The sequence below is a fragment of the Pholcus phalangioides genome, unplaced genomic scaffold (genome assembly GCF_987345545.1).
Source record: "Pholcus phalangioides strain wild (caught in Gottingen) unplaced genomic scaffold, Ppha-v1.0 ptg000041l_1, whole genome shotgun sequence".
Classification (NCBI taxonomy): domain Eukaryota; kingdom Metazoa; phylum Arthropoda; class Arachnida; order Araneae; family Pholcidae; genus Pholcus; species Pholcus phalangioides.
This window is the reverse complement of record NW_028301627.1, coordinates 5,698,343-5,724,322: the sequence shown is the minus strand read 5'-3', so window position 1 is coordinate 5,724,322 and position 25,980 is coordinate 5,698,343. Positions and strand designations below refer to the sequence as shown.

General features: G+C 37.6%; 1 protein-coding gene across 1 annotated transcript in view; it reads right to left on the bottom strand.

Moving 5' to 3' along the window:
• Positions 1-8,369: 8,369 nt before the first annotated feature.
• Positions 8,370-25,980, bottom strand: part of LOC149065153 (glycine receptor subunit alpha-2-like) — a 56,718-nt gene continuing 39,107 nt past the window's right edge. Inside the window, exons 4-8 of the mRNA XM_089254464.1 lie at positions 24,351-24,580; positions 23,043-23,125; positions 18,328-18,462; positions 12,366-12,727; positions 8,370-8,830 (exon numbers count right to left, since the gene is read on the bottom strand). Coding sequence (XP_089110590.1) covers positions 8,654-8,830; positions 12,366-12,727; positions 18,328-18,462; positions 23,043-23,125; positions 24,351-24,580 — 987 coding nt within the window. The 3' untranslated portion in view covers positions 8,370-8,653. The remainder of the gene's footprint in view (positions 8,831-12,365; positions 12,728-18,327; positions 18,463-23,042; positions 23,126-24,350; positions 24,581-25,980) is intronic.

The window sequence follows — 25,980 nt, the reverse complement described above, 5'->3', positions numbered from 1 at the left end:
GAGCCAAAGTCGATCATGAAACACCCCACCAACCCTGTCCTATCTCAAACCGTTTTCGAGTTATTGTGAATAATCGATTATGGAAAAAAAAATGCATCGAGTCTGAGAAATTTCACAAATTCGGGTTTTTTTCAGAGGACTACTACTTTCAAAACTAAGCACATATTTGGAAAAAACAAAAAATTCTATTAGGTGACACAGATTTCGTTGAAATAGCTGGATTTAATGTCGAGCTACAAGCGCTAAAAGATTGGCGAAGTTCAAAATCAAATTGTCGCCAAAATTTTTAATCATCGATTCTGCACCCTTTGCTGCTACTACAATCGGTCAAAGCTACTGAAAACTTGTCCATCGTGCCAGCTTTCGAAAGAGGCTACAACAAATCATATCAGTCTTTTGTCCCCAATACATCACTGTAATCAGCGTTTGTTGAAGTAGATATTCAATGAAAATTCGGAACTGGCAGTTACAGATTTTGGTGAAAATTTGATTTTAGAAAATCGTATTAGGTGACATTACCTCTGTCTACAGGATATCTGTATTTAAGGGACAAGAACTTACCATGTGCGACAAAGTGAAATACCTTGGATGTCATTAGGGTGTTAAGCTCTTTTAGAAATTCCATATATATTAAAGAAAGAGCTAAACGGGCCACTACTATACTTATGCTGTGCAAAAGAATTATTTTTAAAACGTGGGGTTTAAATCCTGAAACCACCCAATGGGCTTACACCACTATTGCACGCCCAGTGTTGAGCTATAGATGTGTGGTACGGCAACGGGTGTTAGTAAAGACCTCTTATGAAACTGTCCTACAAAAAGTGCAAAAACTTGTGTGCATTCTTATCGTGGCAGCTTTACCCAGCTCCCCTTCCATTGCCCTCGAAACTGATCTTAAGCAACCACGTCTAAGATGGTATCTACAAGGAGATGCTTTTAGGACCATGTACAGGCTATAAAGAAATGGTACTTGGTGTCACCATCCTTATATAGGATACAAACCCTCTTTAAAAAAACATTTTGACAGCTGTCTATTGGATAGTGTAGAAATCCTTTCTCTACTAATGAGAAAAAAAACTTCTGTTCGAAAACAAAAAATTTACTAAAAATTACACTATCCACATACCTGGGAGAAATGAAGTTGCTAGCATAACTGATAACATCTCAACGGGAGTTATCAAATGTTACACTGATGGGGCTCCAGGATAACCACATCTGGGGCTGGAGCAATTTTCCACATCTCTTGCTTAAGATCAGTTTCGAGGGCAATGGAAGGGGAGCTGGGTAAAGCTGCCATGATAAGAATGCACACAAGTTTTTGCACTTTTTGTAGGCAGTTTCATAAGGTCTTTACTAACACCCGTTGCCATACCACACATCCATAGCTCAACATTGGGCGTGCAATAGTGGTGTAAGCCCATTGGGTGGTTCCAGGATTTAAACCCCACGTTTTAAAAATAATGACTACCATAAGATACATTTGTATCTTGGCAAAATGACTAGTCTTCCAAGCTGAGAGAAGTACTAGCAATAGCCATACTGGCTGAAAGCCTGATTTCTAAAGGGTATCATGGCAAACAAATTGTTATCTTCTCTGACAACCAAGCAGCATTAATGGCTCTTGACAATTTCCTCAAGTTTCAACTGTGCATCAAATACTGCACTGACATGCTGAATAACTTGGTAGTATTAGGCAACAACACATCAACCTTTACTGGGTTCCTGGACATGTAAATTTTCAGGGAAATGAACTTGCAGACCAAAGAGGCAGGGAACCAGAAGCTATCTGGACCTGAACCTTTCTTTCCTGTTTCGATGTCAACCATAAAAGGAGATGTCAATCAATGGATGGAAAATAAACATTATTGGCAATGGAACTCGAGGCGTGACTGCAGACAGGCCAAGCTGGCCTTGGGAACCAGTGGCGGATCATGATTTTGGGAGGCCCCAGGCGCAACCTGATCTGGAGGCCCCCCTATCAGGGGCGGAATAAAGGTAGGGGCTGTCACCCCCCTCCCCCCCTCCCGAGAGCAGAAAAATTAAATGGAAAAAAAAAATGTTTTCTACGTTTTTGACTGAATAACAAACCAAGAAAATAAATTTGCTTAAAAAAGGGAGAAAATTCAGAATTTTTTCCAAAAAAAATCAGAACCGTCCTGAAAAATGGAACACATGGTCACAACCACCGCCCCCACCCACAAATTTGCCTTTATCCACCACTGCACCCTTTTAGCCCTAATAAGAACGAGATGGTTCACTAAAATGAACAATATTATGAAAATCATAACTTTTTTTTTATTTTTGCATCACCAAAACCATAAACACAAAAATAAGATAAGGAAATATAATGATATTCTCTGGTACTAGATGAAAAATAATCATACTCCCATTAAAAAAAAAAATTACAGTAAAATTCTGCATCACATTTTTAGTAATCTAAGATGTCCGTCCTGGTGCCTTCAGCCACACGGCAAAAATGGAGATCCGTCATAGTTTTAGTAATTTAATATTACTGATTAATAAAGATTTGATAATATCTCAAATATAATATATTTGATTTGATATAAAGATACTGATAATATTTAATAGAAAAACATTTCTTCAATAGAGGGAAGAAATTATATCAGAGTAAATATAAGAATTATATTTTTAATGGAAGAAATTAGTTCAGAATGAATAAAATTTAATGAAAGAAATTATTTCAGAATGAATTAAAATTATTGTCAATGAAAGAAATTATTTTAAAAATTTTTTTTAGAAATTATTATTTTTTATTTGTTTATTCTATTTTATTTTTACTATTATTAAATTAATTATTATTATTTTCTCTTTCAGCCACCTCGTTGGGCACTCTGCCTGTTGTGGCCTTTGCCTTTGTATTATTTGTATTCAGAGTGAATAAAAATCTATTATGCCCCCCCCCCCCCCGTTTCGTTTAATAACGAAAAATGCCACAGTATAACATTGTGGCCCGCGTACTTTATAAAATGTTTCAATATGGCCTGCTATGCCTCAAAGGTTGAAGACCACTGCAGTAGACTCTCGCTAATCCGGTACGTATTAGACCACGGTGTGCCAGATTTTACCGAAATTGCTGGATATACTTTGAAGAAACCCATTGAAATAATATATGAAATTTCGTGCAAAGACATAGTCAGGACTTGATCAGCAATTAAGAAATATTAGAACGTGTTAGGGGTTAGGGCATCAGGAGAAAAGTGACACCACACCACCTAAATATCCTGGACTACTGGACGTGCTGGATTAGAGCACGACCGAATTCTCGAGAGACTACTGTAGTTGAATTGAAATGCTCAAATAAAAATTTATCAGATAATTTATATATTTTTAGTTTTGCTTACCGTTATTTTTGGAGATTCTGCAATCTAAATCCTAAAGGAAATCTTGAGGATCGGCATGAAAATTTTTTTCATTACAATAACACACATTACAATTACATTAACAGTAAACACTTTTCGGTCTGACACAAAGATGTTGTCTACCCAAGCCTCCTTGACCAATCCAAAAATGTAGCTCTTTTTTTTAGAAAGAAGGAAAAGAAACCCCCTTGATTTTTTTCAGCCGGGGAGGGAGTGTTAAAAGAGAAACAGAAAAATCACGTGATTCAGAATGCATGTCATTCAGCATTCATTTCAAACCCCACTTTTTTTTTGTCATATGGTCGTATGGTTACAGTCATAGATTGCAAATGTATATGTTGTTTGAACCAGCTTATAGTATTTCATTCAAACAAATGGGAGACAAAATCACAATAAGAGCTCTACTACAGCTTTGTCTACTACATTCATTTTAATTAGTACGAGTGTCTCTTCCTGTCGATGTCGCCGCTTGCCGATAGCCATCTTGCCATCCATTATACTGTATACAAAAGCTTACACCAAAGCTGTCGTATTATCGGCGCCCATAAAAGCATTTAATACTGTGGAATGAGACATCTGTTTATGCCTTCACTCCAATTTTCATTTCGGACAGACATTAGGACCTGCTGTTCTCACCCCTCCTCCTGCTTGTGCCCTTAGGGAAATACTGTTTGAAAATGACCCTCCCTGAATGATCGCTTTACAATGTCTCTTCTTTCTTTGTCGGGGAAGAACTGGCCCTTGAGAGCTGCGTCTTGTAAATTGTTCTTTTCTTTCAGTTCCCGTTTTTCTTCCATAACTCTAAAAAAAAGGGAGAGCAGATACTGTACTTAGTTCAAGAGCTTTGTTGATACGCATGTAAATTCATATGTAGGATGAAGCACACAACTATTTGGAGGCCCCCCGCTCTGCTGAGGCCCCAGGCGCGCGCCTGTGCGGTAATCCGCCACTGGCGCATGAAAAGGCGCATTTAATTAAGGAGGATAGAGAAATTTCCGTTTTGAATATCACGAGGAATTACTATATTAGCACTAAAACTAATTGCTTTCTTTTTTCTAAATCAAATTTACTGAATTTTGAACTTTTAATTATATCGTGTTCACCTTATTGTTATTTGCAAAATTGTGGTTTCAATTACGCAACAATCATAATTAGAAAACGAATTCAGATATATTTGGAAATTTTTTAAAAAATTTCTATTAATAAATATTTTTGAAAATATAAATTTCGTACAGTTGCGAGAGCGAGTTCGCAATTCTGTAGTGAAATGGAAACCATCATGATCGATATCTCGGGGTGGGAAAAAAAGTAGCTCGAGTGAAGTAGAATTTCATTGAAAATTGAGGTGGGGGTGAAGAACAAAAATATTATTTTTATTTTGCTTATAGAAAACGAAAATTGCTGAAACGTAAACACAAGAATCCTAGTCAAGTTTTCCACTTCATTAGAAGACCAAAAACCCTATTTCATCTCTCATCCAATCAGCATCGAGTCTACTCTCGCCAAGCTAATATACGCCAAATACTTGCCAACTGAACCGAGTTTCACTTGGTACTGTTCGAGAATACAAAATACTAACATAACCCATAACAAAATACTAACACCTTTCCTCTATCCCCCCCCTGTCTTCTCCCCCCCCCCCTGATACCACAAAACTTGTCGCATTGTCCGGCGGAAATGGATCACACCACAAAAATTAAAAAAAAAAAAACTTGGTACGTTCTTCACAGCTCATTTTCACTGTCTTCTACTTCTGTTAAAATTACTAACAGAAGGTTGTGGCGCAATTTACCTGCATATCGTGTTACCAGACCAGTCGTTAAACTTAACTGACCACCCCGAATTTGACCAACTTTCTCTTACACATGCACCAAAAAATAAAAAACATATACTCTCTTGTCTTTCTCTTCATACGTAGTCCCCGAGGCTGCAATTTGTAAGCTCGCAGATGGTCCATTAGGGCCAGGCCCGGGAAAAGAAATTTCATTCTGGTCTGGTCTGGAGAATACCTATTTCGAGTTGAAACTGGAACGGGTTTTAACCGATCCGTGTTTCAGCACACTGAGTGGTGAATACGGCCGTAACAGTTGTGTGACCATAAGATTTCACTCACATCCAGATTAGAAATTTTTTTCATCCCTAACGAACTGTTTAATAAAAATTTCTGTGTTCAAAGCTTCATGCTTATTTTAACTTCAGCTTTTTACTTTTTTTTTAAATGTGAATTCTCTATGAATTCTTAATTAAATGTTTTATGGAGCAATCTTATATTTTACGTTTTCGATGCCATGTCAGCAATCAGCAAAATTCTAACACGTTACTTCAATTCAAATGCATTAAAACGGTTAAAACCTCTTTTAACCGTCACCCCTCATATGCGGTCACCCTTCTTGTGCAGCCAAATAATATCTTAATATATATAAAGTATGTATTTCAAACCCCCGATTAACGGTCTTCTCTTTTTCACGGACGAATTTTTATGTCCCGTTGGTGACCGTAAAAGAGGTCTTACTGTATCATACAGTGTAGTAACTATCGACCACCCAATAATAACTCACGTGATTTCTTGTGAAAAACAAATATAAAAAAGTTTTTCTGTTTTAGGATCGGACGAATATTAAAAGAGTTATAACGTTTTGAGTTTTTGTGACGTGTCATTTTTCTAAAGGTCAGTTACGTGCCAAACACCAAAAAAAGTAAGTTTCACTGCCAGCAGCGGGTTGCCACTTCTTGAAAATGAACTGAAATATTCAATCCCGATAGAAGCCGACTTCTTGCACGATTCTTCGACATTTTTCTTGCACGATCGGCACTTTTCTCTCAATGCAGTATGATATTATAACCTTGTTATCACGTGCAGCTTACGTGTAATTACGTGTCAGCTTCATCCACTATATTGACAAATTTATCAGCAAATTTGTAAAGTGTTAGCCAAATGAGATCTATTTCTTTAACCAAATCAACACTTTTTGCCAAAATGTAATTTGCTCTCCTTCATTGTTTAGTGAAAACTTTGGAGGGGAGTCGCATAGTGTTTACTGCGCGATTGTTTTTTCTGCCCAGTCTTTTGAATTAGATCACATATTGGTCAATAAAACGGGGCAAGAGTTTTTGAGTTTGGAAGAGTTGATCAACTTTGCCCAAGAATATTAAGACACCAACGAATAAGGCAAATACACGAAAATACAAAAATTCTAATGCATTTCGACAACATCGGGTAGCACTATTGCGCAAACGTCCAATCAGAATGCTGCATTAGTATCTCACACAGGCTCACAGCTTCATTCTGACCACGACGTTTGAAGTGAACAGACGTACTTTTTCCGCTGAGCAACCGAGCGTTAAGATTTGGTTTTCAACCCAAGTGGGAAACTCGGTCAGCGTGACTAGTAGTTAAATATTTTTCCTCTGAAGACGACACCCATTGATGTCGAAATGCATTAGGATTTTTGTATTTTCGTGTATTTGATTTATTCGTCGGAGTCTTCTTAATACTTTTTGAGTTGTTTAAAAAAAAATTAACTCAAAAAATTGTTAGTAATACTTTATTCATTTAAGTGATGTCACGACCCCTGAAGTCGATTTTTCAAACATGATTTTAAAAAATATTTCATTCAATTGCAAAAAATGCAAAAAAAAAAAAAATCGTTTCAATCGGGTTACTTTGTTTTTTTAAAAATATAATTAAAAACTAATGAGTTATAGTGTAAACGAAAACAAGAAAGAACACTTTGAACGCAATTTTATCGAATTGCAGTTTTTTGAGCTCATCCGTAAGATTTAAAAAAAGCTACTACACTGAAAATTCTGAAATTTTATAGAAATATTTATACTACATGTGTTAGTAAATGAACTTCGATACCTGATCATTCGTTAGAATTTTATGAATTTTAAATTTTGAAAAAATGTATAAATTTCAAAAATCTTAATTCTTCAATTTTATAAAAATTATTTCCCATGGGTTACTTTCTAAATCTGAAGTTCATTTTACTAACACATGGCAAGTGAACATTTTTGGAGTGATAGTAGTTTTTAATCACACAGATGAACTCAGAAACTGCAATCTTAGAAAATCGTGATAATCAACAACCGCGTAAACATTTGAAAAGTGTTCGCACACACATATAAAAAGAGGAAAAAAAACTAGTTTGCTTTCTCAATTTTTTAGGATTATATCCTTGTTCAGTTTAAAAATACACCAAGTTATATGTTTGGTGTATGTGCGGTGAATTTGGCAGGATTTTGAAGTGACGTCATCAATTTTCAAAAAGTCATTACTCATTGATTATGGGTCAGATCGAAAAACTAAAAACACTTCCGCGTTAAATTGTTACCACCCTGTATATGTGATGGGATATCATGAAAAAATCCATGTTATGTTTTTTTCGCAATTCGCTCAATAGGCATAATATAAACACCATTTTTTGTCCATTTCACTTCCTCAAACTCCCTTCAATCACACAATTTTTTTTGCACCCTGCCGTTAAAAAAGCATAATATTTCTTGTTCCAAACAGTTTTCAGGAATATGCAACGTATTTCAATTCGAGTGAAAACTTTAGACCGGGTTTTTCGCAAAACGCACCACTGTTAAGTATGGATATTTTTTGGTCACCAAATACCTTATTATTATTAATGAAACGTTATTAACCCTATATAACTAAACATTCATCTAATAGAATAACTACATTAGCTACTGATTAACACTGGTTTCAGTTTAGTTATTCAGGGTTAAAAAAGGGAGATCGTGTTTGAAAAAGTAACAATAAAACTTTTCCATAGCCTAGTTCTATTTCAAACAAAACATTACGTTTCGTAAGGTACAGTTTGTTGATTGGTTAGATATTTCTTATGGATCTTATCACTGGGTATTTTTGTTAAATTTTCGGGAGAAGGGTGATCCCTTTATTATCACTGCAGCTAATCGATGATCTGAATTAATTCAAATTACAGAAAGTATGAGCCAGGTTTTGGAAAAATAGTAAATATAATGGTGTCGGCATATCAGTTTATTCAGTCATTATCAATAAATACAGTAGACTCTCGATAATCCGGTCGTGCGCTAGTCCGGCCCATCCAGTGATCCGGCGTTTTCAGGCGGGTTTCCTTCGAGCATAGAAAAGGAAAACTTGTTACACTATGTATTTGCTCAGAAGTTTATTTTATTTAAATGACTTTTCAATTGACTTCCAGTAATCCGGCACACCCCGGTCTGATATGTGCCGGATTAGGGAGAATAAAACTGTATTTAACTGTTCATACTGTATAATAAAGTTATGTGAGAAGCAAATAATACGACCAGTAGATTATATTGAAAATTGTGAAAGCCGATGGAAACATGACACGGCTGAATCTGTCTACATATTGTGCTCGTTTCGAGTTGAGTGCTATTTGAGAATTCTGTGAAAAAGTTTCTTCGCGGTTTTGCTCGAGATCCATTTTCTTGCTCCACTGCAAAATTAAAACATACAATGAATCATAAAAATTGAGAGGATAAAAAATGCTTACAGGCAACAAAAACATTATTAATATTTTTCAATTATAATTAATATTTCAATCACAATGCATGATATGCATTATCATTAAGTTTTATCTGAGTATAGATATTCTTTTAGGTTGTACAGATTTCACAAAAGATTCGGAAAACTGGCTGAACGAAAAGATATCGGTCTCTCCGGTCGCATATTTCGCAAATGTGCACCACTATTCCGCGATTACACGATTTTTTTCGTAATTTTTTCCACACAGCCGATCACGTTGCTTGAGCCTCTACGATAACTTGCGTAACTCTACGATATCTTCATTTTCGTATCTGGTCGCGGAACAGTGGTGCAAACAAGGTAAACATTTCCACCGATGTTCCGCGAGACATTTCACGAATGTTCAATCGCGCTGTGTTCAATGCAATATATAAACGATTTTTTTTTTAAACCAACAAATTTATACATTGAAAGCAAACTTAAACATTCACACAGTTAAAGGCGGATAACGATTTTAAGTTTCTGAAAATGCTATAAAAAAATCCTTGCAAATTTTAGTAAAATATTTCTCGAATTTATCAATGCATTTTTCGATAGCAAATCGACTGAAAATAAACAGGAAAAATGACAGTATAAAAATATATATATTGTGCACGTTATAATTAGGTGTAAACAACTATTAAAATATTTAAAAATTGGAACTTGGCAAATGAAAATATACTAAAAGACAACTACGTTTTTTTATAACGTTATTGGTCTTAATTTCTTCATGCTTTTGTTATAATATTTAACTCATTTACTACATGCAATACTTGTATTTTAAGAGTCCGCAAAACATATTGTAAAATGTATTGTATCAGCAAAAAAAATTAGAATGTTTAAATCATTTTCTGGCGAGGAGTGGAAAAAAAACATGTATAACTTCTACGAGCTGGATTCGAACCTTGGTCCTCAGTCTGATGTACTATCACCTACACCAATTCGGCTGACGGGAAAAGTCCTAAAACTGTTTAGCACCAAAATTTTCGAAATGCATTACCACCATCCCTCGCTACCAATTAACCACGGAATTTTAATTTTTTCCTTACGCGAATTAAAATAAACTATTTTGTTTGGCATACAGCGTGTTAATCTTTCAGAATACATTCCAATAATTACATAACGAAGACACCTTGTAACCGAAAGCACAACAGATCGTACGATATTAAGGTAGTCGGAATTATTGATTACAGAAATATTATTTCTTGAATTAAGAAGAAACGTGGTTGGCTGAAATCGTGTTATCGCGGAATAGCGGTGCATGCAATTACGAAATTAGCTCTCCGGTCTCTCGTTTGCCGGACGAGTGTTCTACCAACTAAGTTATACTGACTGATAGGATTCTCCCCCCTCCCGGAGCGTATGCTGAATGGCTCTGCGCAATTGCGCGGCGACAACATTCAGCTAATAGCTCGCAAACGACATTAGGGCCACCAGATGGCAACGTATATGTAGAAAGACGTCACTCTTCCCTGTTAATACAACAGATTGGGAATACTGGCTGAAGCAAATGAGAGACGGGGTTCAAGTGTGCGTGAGGGCAGAGATGTGAATTTTATTTAACTGAAACAGTGATATCTCTTCGTTCAGTCAGTTTTCAAACCTGTTGTATTAACGGAGGGAGTGAGGGAGGATCTTAATACATGTACGGATTTTCACCAATAGATGGCACTGCAGCATCATGTTGCTGTACGTCCCCAAAGCAGAATGCTTTGTGATGTTCTGCAACGAGCCCTCAGCTGACTGAAAATGTTCTGCGGTAAAAATTCGCATATACATAATAGCATTTTTCTACACTATTCTTAAAATTCTTCCAGATTGTTCTGCAACAGCACTGGTTGTTCTGCGACGAACGTGGCACATTCTGCTTTGGGGCTGTACGTGAAGCATGCACGCACGGAGGCCAGTGAGTCCACGGCCTCCGTGCATGGTCGAAAAAAGTAAGTGAGTCCACGCGTGGACTCGTGGACTCACAGTTGAGAAGGGAGTAACGATTCCAGTGTTAAAAAAACTGAATGAATGAACGCCAGAACTTTGCCACTGGACGTATCCCGTTGCCGAGATCTCTTCCAGCCCAGCTTTGGGGCAGAGTCTGGAACACTTTATTTTGTGTTAAAAAAAAACATTTACAACCTATTTTTCCCGGGCAATTGGGTACTATCGCGATTAACAAATTTTGTGGTGATTGCAGACAAGATGGGTTGGGAGTTGGAGAAAAGTTTCGGGGTTTCTCGTTAAGTTCCTCATCTGGTCCAGGATGACCAGATGAGGTGAATGAAAAACCAGGACAAATTCCGGAAATCAATGTTAAAAACCGAGACGTATTCAAAACTCTTATTTAATAGGCACTACAGTGTCAAATTGCAATGTATTTACGTGAAATATTATCGCACTACTTCTGCACAGAAGCGCAAAAACGAGTGAAACACCAGGATATGCGAGCCATGGTTACATATGACGCCAGACGTCCCTTATACATGTGACTGAAGGGCGGCCATGTGAGGTGACCATTCGTTACATTATACTCATAAATTACTGAAGGGGTGGGAGAGACTTAAATACTCTAACGGCCGTGCCAGTACCATCGTTGTGAGCATGGCCCCCACATAGGGGGGGGGGCTGACAGGGCTCTAACCCTGGGGCCCGGGACGGTTCTCATCATTTTTTGCTTTTTTTACGCTATAAATTAACTACAGAAGGGGCCCGTTAAAAGTCTGACCTTACAGGATAGTTGTGAGGAAAAGAAATGATCGGGCTCAGAATTAGCAATTTCTATGCCCCATGATCACCCTCCCCCTCCAAGCGAAATGCGAATATGATGATATTGCATTTAATAAATCCGTTGAAAAATGCTTGTATCAATATTTTTGATTAAATAAAACCAATTCAAGAAAATTTCGACTAAAAAACAGAAAAAACCGGGCATTTTCTTAAAAAAGTCGAGGCAGGGAGAAAACCGTGACTGTCCCAAAAAATACAGAAAAATATGGGACGTTGGTCACCCTAACCACAACAAGGTTGGAGAAAACATCCCACCCAACAGTGAACTCTAGATCCGTCCTAATTATGTGGCATCGTTTTGTAGCACTTAAGCGGCCCGCAGTGCAGTTCTACATCACTCAAGTTACCCGCGGGTATCCCAGATTATTTAAGTGATCTGCGGCATACTTACAGATCATTTGAGTGAGGCGCGGCACAGTTCCAGAGCACTTAAGCGACCAGCTACACATTTCTAGAACACTTGAGCGGCATCGGACACATTTCCAGATCACTTGAAAGATCAGCAGGACATTTGTCGATAGCGCACCCAACGCTCTCCCCCCCCCCCTCCCGAAATCACAAACCGCACATAAATACATTAGACGCAACACGTGTGTTGCCTCGCTATGACAATAAAAAAATGTAATAGATTTACGTAACATCTAAGTAGTATATAAATTATATGGAATACGAAATATCATACTAACATGAAATATGTTGACTGAATTTCTAAGTTGTTCGGAACTGAGTTTGCTTCTTGACAAATAATTAACTAATGTGAATTCTAGTAGTGCACCAAATACCATGACAGAGCAAGCTCCAATCCATACATCCATCGCTTTGATATAAGAGACAGGTGGAAGCTGCATGCGCACTCCATATGCAACCGTTGTTAAAGTAAGTAACGTCGTTACGCCCAGTGTAACTCTCGCTGCTGTGGCATCAATATTTAACCAAAATGACACCCACGATATCATGACAATCAGAAAAGTAGGCATATACGTTTGAATGAGGTGGTAACCATTCTGTCGCATCAAAACAAATGTCACATTCAAAAAGCTGAAAGAACCTGATGGAGAAACAAACAATAATGTCGCATCTCTTTAGTTTAAACATGAAAATCAAACGATTAATAGTTGAATTCATGTGCTGTCACTGATATAGTTGAGAAGTGAAAAATTTCTTTTAAAAATTTTGTTTCACAATCACGGAACAGTAATAAAATAACAAATTCACCTGCCACACTTTCTGTCTTTTAAACCGAACACAAGTCAGGTCTATCACCATCTATGGGTGATTTACTACCTAGTGAGTTGTGCCGGAAGTTTAACTGTGTGTGTGTGCCTAACAGTCTGAGTGCGTATGTAGTGTTGCATTGTGTTTGATTTTTCAGTGCTCCCATATATATTTCAGAAGGGAAGTGAGTGATGTGTTATGATTGAATTACATTTGTACTGTTTGTAGGTTTGTTGCTCTCTGTGGTGAGACTTTTTAAAGGGGGAGATCAGCTCGCATTCGCGCCTTGAATTTGGGAGCCACAGAAAACCAACTTCAGCCGGCCACCCCTATGGTGACGGTGGGATTCGAAGTTCGAACCCGGGTCCTCTGTCACACTGGAGGACGCAGTGGATTGAAAACTATAGTTAAATACGCCAGTGCTTATCGCCAATTTGGAAAACTAGTGTTGCTTTTGGAAGTGACGAGGTGAAGAGCTAATATCAATAAGTACAGTATAATATCAATACTATACTTTATGTGCTTACTGCAGGTTTTAGGAAGCCAATCATTAGTGATAACTATATGTAAGTGACTTGCAATTACAGGTGCAAAGAAGTTGCTCTCATTTTCAGGGTTTTTTTCCCCTTCAGATTTCTGATTTCAAATATCTCTTTGATACTGAATTATCAATTGATGTAATCTTGGTATTGCATTTAGAAACATGATTTTTTTTGTCGGGCTCACAAAAGACAGGCAACAACTTTCTAATTAGAAAACGTAGAAGACAGGGAGACCATATGAAAACTTGATTTGGTTTCTCGGTACATTCACACGGCTCCTAGTATAAACGAAGTGACATACCGAAAATACCCACATTATTTAAATACACTGTCTTTTAAAAGTTATGCGCGTGCCAGCTTATATAAAATAACGACGCTACTTTGATCTTGCCAATTTGGATTCGACGGTTAGTGGAACATAAAAACGCGGTACTCGGGCGTACAATCTCTTCATGTGGAACCTTCAGTGCACAATACTGGCAGATATTGTCTTACCAAGTGAGCTGCAACCATGAATGTAACAATTAAGGAGGTTGTGCGCCGTTTCCGCTTGGCTAATTTAGCAATATCGATTATATGGATAGATATAAATATATTCCAAACAAGTCAAACGGTTATAAAGGAAAGAAAATACCTTTTGAGCACAGTTCAATAATATGTGACAGTACAACGTTGAAGTTCAAAATAACGAAGGTTTCAAACACTAAACAGCTGTTCGAGGCTATTATAGCGCCTTTTTTCAGTGGTAGGAAGCCTGTTATAGCGCAGACTACTCGCTTGAACAAATCACGCAGCTGAAACGAGGCCGAAGCGTGAAGGTGATGATGATGATGGCAGAGGAAAAGACTTGAAAATACAACACCACAACGGGAAAAATGCTCAATGGGGTGGGTGAGAAGAAGTTGCCCGTAACAAATATGGATGCCATAAATTTCAAAATTATAGCAACCCTAATAAAAAGGCAATTACAAAAAGTAGAAACAGTATATATACATAATAAAATATTATACAATGCCCATAAAAGAATGCTTATGGTTGTCTAATTCCAAGTATGGATAGCGACTCCATATACCCCCAACATGTTTATCGTATTTCTTTTTAAACGTGCAATTGTGTTATAATTTACTACCTCTGCGGGTAAGCTATTCCATTTATTAACTACTCTATTGGAGAAAAAACCCCTGTGACACCATAACCTAGATTTGTTCCTTACCAATCGATACTGTTGGTGTCCCAAGGTAAAAGTCGATTGACGGTGTACTAATAATTCATGGTCCATCCCGTTGAAAATTTTGAATATTTTGATCATATTTCCCGGCACATACGTTCATCCAATGTAAATATATTCAAAAAATGAAGTCTCTCTTCATAACTCAAGCTTTTAATGTAGCCTGCTTATATCCCACAAGGAACAGAGCGGAGCCATGTTTGGTGTTTGCATAACTCAAGCAGCAAAGCAAGGTTTTATTCTCCTTGAAAAAAAAGATAAAGATCCCTCACTAATTAATTCATATAGGTCTATACACGGACTGTCTATATTTGAGAAACTTTTCGAGAAAATCTTGCTCTAAAGAATCTCATTTTTTCTTAATAAATCCTCTGCTTTCAGTCCGTTTCAATATGGTTTCCTTCACGACAGATCGTCTAATCATGCTTTGTTCGAAATCTTGATGGAAATCCATAAACAAAGGGCAAAACAGCATAACGTTGTGGTTATTACACTGGATATTCAGGAAGCTTTTGACAACATTGATCATCAGATTATTGGTCATAAAATGTCTGAGCTCCCTATCCCATCTAACCTTGTGGAAATAATGAAGAGTCTTTTTCAGAATAGGATGGTTAAAATCAATACTCCACTAGGTTCAGTCTCACACAAGATGACAAAAGGATGCCTGCAGGGATCATGTTTTGATCCCCAGATGTGGAATCTGTTTATAAATGACCAACTGAAGCAAAGGTGGCCTAATAATGTTGAGGTCCAGGCTAATGCAGACAACATCACTGTAATAACTTCGGGCTCGGCAGTGGAAAGGACAGGAACCCTTGCAACGTTTGTACTAAATAAAATCAACGACTGACTGGCTGAAGTTTGGCGATATAGTTGGGATCCCTATTCGGTGGATTGTAACAAACCCCAACAACAAATTTACGACGCCTTTTGTTTTCAAGCTCAACCCATATATAGTTTCAATATCACTTTTCTGCACGTTACACTCTCTAGCCTTCAAACATGATTTCACGTATATTAAGACTCCATCTCTTTTCCCATCCTATCTATTTGATACTATTTCTACATACTATTTTTTTTCCATGTTGAGACTACTTGCTAATTGTTTCGTGTTGATATTATTTGCTAATTGTTTTTTTTTTTTGTTCAAATTAACCTTGTTATATAAGTGCCAAAATATGAAAATGTGTTTTGTGTTGATAACTACCTTGAAACTGGCTCCACAGCCAAATCAATGAAAGTACGTATTGTTATATCGAACCACTGGAAGAATATATATATATGTAATTATCAGATTAACCCAGGCTCCTAGTGGTCCAATATACATTTAGAATAAAACGATGACTCATGAAAGAAAGAATCAGTTAAATTTCATTAGCATTAATATTTAATCAAATGATCATATGAAACGAACGAGTTATATTCACACAAAATAAAAGTCAATTAGAAAAATCCATTTCCACGATATCAAATTCTGCATAATACATAAACAAAATACTGTATGTTCAATTATAATAATTTTAACTTGATGTTGGAATATCTCTCTTTTAATCACATTTTATACCTAATTTCACCATCTCTGCCCCCGGTTAATTCCTCCTAATTTAGGTTTTAACTAAACGTCTATAATTTACTAGAATTGTGGTAAGAATTCCTTCCCTACCTTTTCCTCCATCCCTTTCATCACGGATGATCGCCGCTCCTGATGCTACAGTTGAAAAATGTGTTTTCAAAAAAATTCTCCTCTTTCTACATTTTTTTTTCAACTTGATTTCTAGTTTTCACTAATCAATCTGCTTTAATTTTTCAAAGATTCCAAAAAGTAAAGTTTTGAGGGGTACCAACCCCCTATTTCTAATTGGTAGTCCGGCTTCAAAGAAAGATCCTTCTATTGGGTGATGAGGATTACGTAGGTGCAAATTGTATTAAAATTGACATCATTGGTCAAGGGGTTCACCCCCTACGATCTTTCGAAGCATATGGGAGGAAGACGTTTTCTGTGGGGGGGGGGGAAGTTGTACAAAAAAAGAAGGAAAAGAAAAGTAGAGAGGAAGCAAGAAAGTCAGAAGGCACATATTCCCAAGAAGGGATGCGTACAATAGATGAAATAAAGTCAATCGCCTGCAGGTGGCAATTACAAAGGTCAAGAGGCTTCAGTATATAGGGGAGAGAGAGAGAGAGAAAAGAAGAATACGAAGCGGCTATTACGCAAACTTTCAAGGGGCCCTTTAAGTAAGTGGCCATAAAATTAAGGAGTGTTGATGGAGGCGAAAGAGCATGTTTTTTACAATTTAAATGGCTCAAGTCCCCTTTTCCCTTTTTATTATATTATATTGGGCTGGAAATTGGACCTCTCCCGCTTCATCTGATAGCGATGGCTATTGACGCCATAGCAGTATGTATGTATCCTATCTATTTCTCTTAAAAAGTGTTGACTTGATGGTGATGATGATGTTACGATCACTATAGTTAGCTGGAGTGAATTTTGAATTTGGATTATGAATAATTATAATCACTAGGGGTTACCGCTATGAAGCTCTTTCGATGATGAAATGAAGTTATTGAGACTATTAGAAGGATATCGGGAAGGGACGAGTTTTAAAAATATTGTTGGGACTACACTGGATGGATACTCGCTATAATAGAAAATATCACTGTAATTGAAAAATAGTTTACTTGGTACAGCAAGGTAGGCGGCCACAGCCATGAAAATAATTCGAATAATCAAAAAAGCAATATAATAAATCAACTAAAATTATTCTTCATGAGCAGAGGAACCCGAGATACTTTTGCATTGGACACTGCGTTTGGTAAGGGTAACCCCTGAATTTGGTTACCAAGTTATCCATTCAGCACATCATTACCATCCAGAAGATACGCATTCCGACCTAATTTGCGGCTGTGTTTATGACACCATTCATAGGATAAAAATCACGTTGGTAGGTTGAAATTTCCTAATGAAATAGTTCTGTCAACTAAATATTGAAAAATAATTAGATTTCGTTAGTCATTCATTATGGTAATTAAATTACATTCAATAACAAAAACTCAAGAAATATATACTGTATGTGATATAATAACATCATAAGTGGATGCTTGTCAAAGGGGGGGGGGGGGTCACACTTCAAAAAGTTTAGGAACCACTGCTCTAATGCAATTCGCTGATGACGTGAAGCTATTTTCTCCCGTAGAAAACGTTAAGCGCCTAAAAATTCCATGCCAACAACTTTTCCAGTGGAGTTGTCAGTATACACTCCCTATTTCAATATGAAAAATGAATCATTGCATTTGGGCAGACACACCAATCCTTACTATTATCAGCTAGGGCTTAGCTATGAAAATCTAGGCAATGAAATCCAAGGATGATGTCATTCTCCACTATCTGAACGAAGGTATTTAACAGCTGATTAATGCGAAGATATATTTAGGAAAGAGAGAAAATTCAACTGCCCTTGAGGGGAGTCGAACCCACGTCCTCTCACTTTCACATGGTCCCATTCAATACACACGAGCTCCAAGGAACGATTGAGATATTCGTAGGCAATGAACATTTACTGTGATTGAATATTAATAAAAAAATTAATACATAGAGGGAAGATGTGAAACAAAAATATTGCACACTTGTATGGTCGCTTCGAAGTTGCAGTTAACTGGACTTACCCGTGTCAATGCTTCGGATGAAATTGGAATATAATGTTTCCACGACAGTAAATTCTGGAAGTTCAAGAGGTTCTTCCGAATGAACCGGTTCAGTATCCCTCCACCTTATGATTACTTGGTCGGTTGTTTGTGCGTCTAAAGTGCGAAAAATAAAACAATAATTGCGAAAAATATTAGCAGATGCTGCGCAAAAGAGTATAAACCAAATCTAATTTAATCTTTCATCCAAAACTAACTTCTTTTAACTTCTATACTAAACTTCACATGCATCTCGTAAACATTCCTCTCAGGAATTTTCGTTGTAAAAAACTTGCGTGTTTTTTTTCCCACTAGAAACTTGATTAGCTTACTGACTTGATGGAAATTCAATGACGTAAGTTTACGACGTACTTTTTTCCAAGGATTTTCGTAGCTTTTTACACAGATCTGTCGCCTAAATACGGATTTTGCGCGTGTACACGAGACCATTCAGGTAAAAGTGGGACTGTCTACAAAATGCTGCATGACGAAACGGTATTAAATGTCATTCGCAACAGGAACTGCCGTGTATATGATTCCCCAACTTTAGGGTCCCTGTCCAGAACCTCCTAGAGTTAGAAGGCCTCCGCAGTCTGCTTGTGACGTCAGTAAGTAGTCCATTTTCCCTCAGAATGTTCAGGGGAAAAAATTCCCAGCGCGTGCCAGTATCATCGTTGTGAGGAAAAAGAAATGATCGGGCTCACAATTGGCGATTTCTGTGCCCCACATCCAATCACTACGCGGTATTTGTGAGTCAATCAGGAAGATTCTACGCCAAAATAAGAAGAAACGAAATATGTGTGTTTCAAATGCTGTGTTTCAAAATATGGCAAACTTGCTAGGTAGTCTGAATGACGTTTATTGAAAACAGTGCAGAGGCCTTCTATCTCTAGGAGATACTGCCCTGGCCCACAACTGGTTTTGACTGTGGATTTTGTAAAAATAGTAACCCGTGATTCTTCGTGTCACTCACCGAACGGTAGAATGACGTATGGTAATAATAAGGTATAATAATGGTATGTAACCTTGTGGTATTTTGGCGCTGCTTAGTTACGCCGAACCAATATTATATTTTTACAGAAGTTTATTTGAGTGGCAACAGAAATGTTTTGAAATGTGTATAAATACTCATGACCCACGAATTTGCTTTTGCTTTCTTTTTTGCCATACCTGCAATATCTGTTATCTAGTCGGTCGCGCTGTTGGCAGTGATATGTCACGCCAGTAATGTTAATTTTTGGCTATTAGTTGAATAATTCATTATATGATTTTAACTGAGTAATATATGTTAAATTTGCATGAGAATTTTGATTAGGCCTTCAATTTTTTAAACAGTCCAGTTCATATTTTATCGAGCCCAGTTCAACTGAGTACCAGCTACGCAAAAATATACCTTCTGATTTACAAAACATTTGGGATTAATAGACCAGTTGGAGTCTTTCCCCATAAGTGGTGGCAACTGGACGTTTCATGGTGATCATCGTCGCGTCTGGTGCTTCGAAACTGGATGAGTACGTTTCACTTGGATGTTCTAACGCACATCTTCTGCAATTAATGCATTTTCATTTCATATCGTGCACCGCCAAGGCTGTATCGACCATTGTTAATTTTGGCCATTGCCCCGGATGAGGGGGCTGGGCGATGTCGGGTGCTTTATTATGCATGTATAAAATACATGAATATAAAAAACATTATTAAAATAATAATAATAAAAATAAAGCTAAATACAAGTACAGTCGGCCCTCCGTATTCACGGGATTACGTTCCGGGAGTGACCGCGAATACGGAAATCCGCGAATAACAGAAACCATAGGTTTTTTATTGTATATCTCGTTTATTGAATATCAAGAGGAAGAGCAGGGTGACGCAGAGGTAGAAGGGAATGTAAAAGAGGATGCAGCGATTGTTGGCGATGTTTTTTGAAAGAATGTTGTTGTTGTTGTCATTTTTCTGTTTGCCGTGTCTTCTTCATATCATTAAGTATGTCGGAGTATGTTGGCAAGGCTTCCTCTACTAATTTTTCTACATGTGAAGAACGTAAAATAGAGGGATTTATGTTATGAAAATAATCTATTGCTGATTTCAGCTTGCGAATCCCTTTTGCTATGTTACTTGTGGTGAACTTGTCTTCTACTTCTTTATCTCCATCTTCTTTATCTGGTACTGCTTCAGTTTCAGTACCAGTTAGCTGCATTAACTCCTTCTCGATCAACCCAATATCAAAAGAACTTTGAATAGCATGTATTCACTCACAAGGTACCTCCTGACTTCCGGAACGAAACACCATTTAAACCAATCCAGGAAAAGTGCTTTCATAGTCCAAGCCTTTTTATTGTTCGTCCAAAATACTGGGAGCTTTGGCTTATCCTTCCCTTCAACGCTCGCGAATTCGCAGATTTGAAAATGATGGTGGGCTTTATCATGTACTCATACGCATTTGCGCAAAACAACATAGTAAGTCTATCTCTACTTGCCTTAAAACCAGGAGCTCGCTTTCTTCCTGTTGCTTAACTTCTTTGCGGCATTTTCTTCCAAAATAGTGTAGTTTCGTCAGCGTTAAACACCTGGTGAGGTGCATAATCCTTCTCTTTAATAGTTTTCTACAAATTTTTCGAAATTTTCTAGCTGCCTCCTGGTCGGCAGAGGCTTGATCGCCAGAGCTTTTTACATTGCGCAATCCGAATCGTTTCTTAAACCTATGAAACAACCTTTACTTGCATAAGATTCTGGTGAAATAGACGTTTCATCAGCCCTTTCCTTATGGAATAGTAAAATTTTTCGCATTTTCTGTTATAATATTACAATCAATTGAAATACTTTTTTGTGTCAGTCTTGTACCCACAAAAAACAGCATTTTCTGTACGTGAAACACATGCAGCACCTATGGGTGCTGCAAAGTTTTGACTGCCACAGGTGCGGCTACAGATACGACTGAACGAATTTCAGATTACATTTTCTTGATATAACTCACCGAACATTCGTTGATTCCGTGACGGCGGACCACAGAAGGTATTGACTTCGCCAAGCAGTCAATATATCAAATTTTTCTTGTCAAGTTTTCATTTTGATTTACCTTTCCAAAGCATTATCAGTAGCACTAGAAAAATGAGCCATCCTAAACAAGCACAACTCAAATTTTTTAAATAAAACACGTGAACGGCGATTGCTGAATATTTTAGAGAAAAATTCCAATAAAGGAAAAAACCGCGAATACGGGGGGCCGACTGTATATCCAGATTTAAAAATTTCTATTATACAAAATTTTTGTCCAGTTTTAATGTCCCTTATTATGTTTTTGTAGCTCTAGTTGTTGTTTTCTGTGGCCAGGCGCCATGTCCTGGACCCACATCATCCCTCCTTGGCTTGTTGGCTTAGTTGGGCCCTCGACGTGGCCAGGTCAAATCCCGGACCACCTGTTTCTCGGTTGCTTCCTCACTGGATCATCCTATTCGAAGTCAGAGTCTTCCCATATTTCGACCGCTTCTTTTCTCTCCGATTGCTCTCCCTCCGTGTCGTATTCTCTTGCTTCTAATTCCTGGGAGAGTGTTCTGGTGATGCTGTCTTTGGCTTCTGCCCTTGCTCTCAGCCTTTCGCTCCTCTCGCTTTCGAAGTCACTCAAACTTCCCCATAAACAGGCAAAATGCAACATTAAGTTATGTTATGTTAACTGGTGCTTCTTACCAGGAGAAAGCTTTTTATCGGCAAATCTGGTTTATTACGTCAGCGCACGTGCTGCACGGACGAGTCGAAGTTTGAATGAGGAGGGTGTCCCTAATTTTTTCGCCACGCTTCAAGTCTTGTAATGCTAATAGTCTATACTGTAATGCTAAACTAATGTTTCTCACAGTATAACGATAGACCCTCTACAACGATATTTTTCTTGGTCCGCAGAGTATTGCTATATCGAAGGGTTTCACAGTATTACTATCTGGTGAATCTCTAGCTGGTCTCCAGTGGGGGTTTCAGCAAGATAATGTAGGGAGGTCGTAGTCGTAGGCAAGTTGTACACAAAATATGTCGTACAAGTGCTAATTATCGAAGTTTTTGCCTCGCAGCATGTGGCTCCGATCTAAAAATCTATTGATTTTTGTGACGATTTGGCGAGAGGCTTATGAAAAAAACCGATCGTATTCGTCTGTAAAATATCTTGGAGCTTTCACTGAGAGTTATTGGCATGATTTTGAGCCGCAGATAATTCAAAAATTAATTTATCCGATGAAAACCTACATTAACTCATTGAAGGAAAGACACATCCGACAAAATTTTATACAATTTTTATTTTGCTAAAAATTTGATTCTGTCAAAACTTCTGCTTCAATTGTTTATATGCCATTGTTTATTTTGTCATTGTTACTATAAGGTGCGTAATTTTATTACTTTAAATTTCATGTTCACCCAAATAAGTGGTAATTAATTTGTGATTTTGCCATTAGTAGTTTTCGGACAGCGTGTGATTTCAAATAGCGTCTAAACTTTTTTCGGTGAACTGTAAAGGGGAAAAAAAAAAGAATTTAAGTCAATGAAGAAAAGAAGGTTGTGTCCCTGGGGTGAATAGGTAGCGCACTTGCGCTAAATGCAAAAGTGATCCAGGTTCGGTTTTCGAAAGAGAAAGCTAACTTTTCTTCCTAAAGGTTTGCATCGGCATAACAACCAGAAAAAATCTCTTTCTACATTCTTATTTCAATTAAAATACTCACAAGTTCCCAGTACTATTTGGCATTTTTGCACATCTAATGGATAATGTTTGAATGACATCTGGCAAGCCAGTTTCAGCGTGATTCTGAAAAGAAAAAAAAAAGCTTTATCATCTCTTCGTTCTAATTAGATGGATGAAGCAACGAATGCAATGAATGAGCAATGAAAAAGTTTGAATATCTATGGCATTCAATACTTTTGAAATACACTATGATTTAAAAGATCACCAAAGGCTATTCTCTGGAAGGGAAAACTGATGAATGCATTGGCAATTTGAGATAACATATTACTATAATTGATTTTTTATGTTGTAAAGCCAGGTTTTCTATGGTGCGCGCAAGAGTGAAAACGCTGATTGGTAAAAAAAACCTGAATTTCGTGTTTCTAACCAATCAGCATTTTCACGCTGCACACGGCGCAGAAATTCTTCTTCTAGGAAAACCTGGTTTAGCTGACGCGCGCGCGTGCGAAGGAGCAATAACAGAAGAGTTAGTCGATCGAAGTAAACATCGAAGCGTGTAAATGCCTGTTAGGCCTGCGTACCGTTAATATCTAACGATGCAAATAAAATTTATATTTTTTAATTATGTTCTAAATAATCGCAGTCAAATTGCCTCCCTGAACGACGAGCCTTCGCATTTGGTGACCCAGAGAACAACAGCCTTCGATGCAAATCTAAACTTGGATACATAAGGTCAGCTTTCGTTTCAGGTATTTGCTAATAGCTGTATCATGCCGCGATTGGGCAATCACGGAAAGTGAACGCCCTTGACCACTATACTACAAAGGCAACGAATATCTCATTCTTTCGTTGTTGCTTGTGTGCACTCAACGGGACCGTACATGGACGGTCGAACCTAACTCAGGCTAAAGCTCACAATTGCTGACACTGCCACCAGATGGTGACTTATCAGAGGATGATATCCATATGAAGGTTTTCAACAGCTGTCTCATGCGAAGATAAATTTTGGAAAGAGGGAAAGAGAGAAAATTCAATTGCCGTCGCGGGCGACCGCCCATGTACGGTTCCGTACTCCCCCGAGCTCCAAGGAAAGAATGAGATATTCGTTGCCTTTGTAGTCTAGTGCGTTCACCCAGAAAGAGAAAGGACATGGGGGTTCGATTTCCTGCACGGGCATATATATATATATATATATATATTTTCTCTAGATCTTTTCCATTCCTTTTTACCACAAGGTTCCCAAAGTTTTATAGCTTTCTGATGGGTAGTTGAGACTGTACAGAGCTCAGACTACGTCAACTTCATAGACATCTAAAAATATTTTTAAAATACTGAGTTTGATACAAACCGCATGCTATACAAGATGTTTCCGTCCGGTGACAGTCTGATCAGCTTATTCGGAACTGTCACTTTATGAAAATTGGCTTGTTTAACGTTCTTGAAAAAAATGTCTGGCTTCCATATCATAGGAGCTATATCTTCGGCGTTGAGAGTAACTTCTTTACTTACTTTGTATTTGCTAAGAGCTAGGCGTGAATCTCTCCAAGACTGTCGCAAATATATATCCATCCCGTACTCCTACGAAAGCAACAAACCCATTGATTAAAAAGCAAATAATGATAAAAGTAGTGAAGATACAAGAAACTGGTGTTCTATAAATTTATTCCATTCCATTAAACATGACACGTCAGTCATTATGTCACCAATACCATTGCATAGCATTGTCGGCTTATAAGGAAAACTGGAAGTCAATCATGGATTCAAAGAGCTGGCGGGTGGGTTCGCACGATGATGTGATTCTAATATAATATTATCATCTTCACTCAAGAGGTACACATACAGGGTGATCAGCGAATAAGCCCTTATTTCAAAATTAAATATCTCTACAACAAAGATCAATAGAATTATGCGGTAAACGGTACGTTTATTAGCAAAACTGTAAGAATGTTATACAGAAATTTCGAAAATTTAGTTTTTTTTTAATTTTTTAAAATTTAAAAAAAAAACAAAACCGGAGATTTTGGGGTTCCGAAAATCCTCATTTGTGTGAAGAGAAACCACTGCATTCGCCTAAAGTTACTGCATGGGCTGCGGTATGCGCCAGAGGCATTATCGGCCCCTTCTTCGTGAGAGAAACGATTACTACTGAACGTTACGTCACAATTTTGGAACAATTTGTCAGCACACATGGCGCATACCGCAGCCCATGCAGTAACTTTAGGCGAATGCAGTGGTTTATCTTCACACAACTGAGGATTTTTGGAACCCCCAAAAAAAAATGAATAAAAACCGGAAAAATAACTTGAATAAAAAACGGTTGGCAGGGTTAGCATCGCTAGGCCACGAGAATTTTATTTAAGGCAGGAAAAAAATAACTAAAAACAGCCGATAGGTGGTGCTGGTACGAGTGAACTTCGGTGGAAATATGCAAACGAGACGGTTATAAGAACTTGCGCTCCTAATTCACAACCAGTTCACCGTTGTAAACCGTGTATAATGACCTACTGCACTCTGCCGTTGCTAGATTTGTGACTCGCCTGCAATGTGTTATCCCCTGTGGTGGTGGTCATGTGGATACTGCTGTAGTAAACGATTTGGATGCATTCTCTTCGTTATTTGCGTATCTTTTCTTTGACTTGTGTACGTCGACACCACCTATCGCTTGTTTTTTGAGTTATTATTTTTTTCTGTCTTAAAAAAATGCTCGTGTCCTAGCAATGCTAACCCTGCAAACCATTTTTTATTTTGGTTATTTTTCCGGTTTTTATGAATTTTTAAAGTTTTTAATGAACCCACGAAAGCATTCAGCGATCAACTGACATCCACCTTTCTTCTACTCTGGACTCAGAGCCTGCATGCGTTTTTCGCGATTTTCACCTCTCGACGTGGTTTGCGACACCCTGTTCCATCACAATTTTTGTTCCTCTTGATGCCTACTAACAACCCTCTAAGTTTGCCAGTCCATTAATAGAACACCC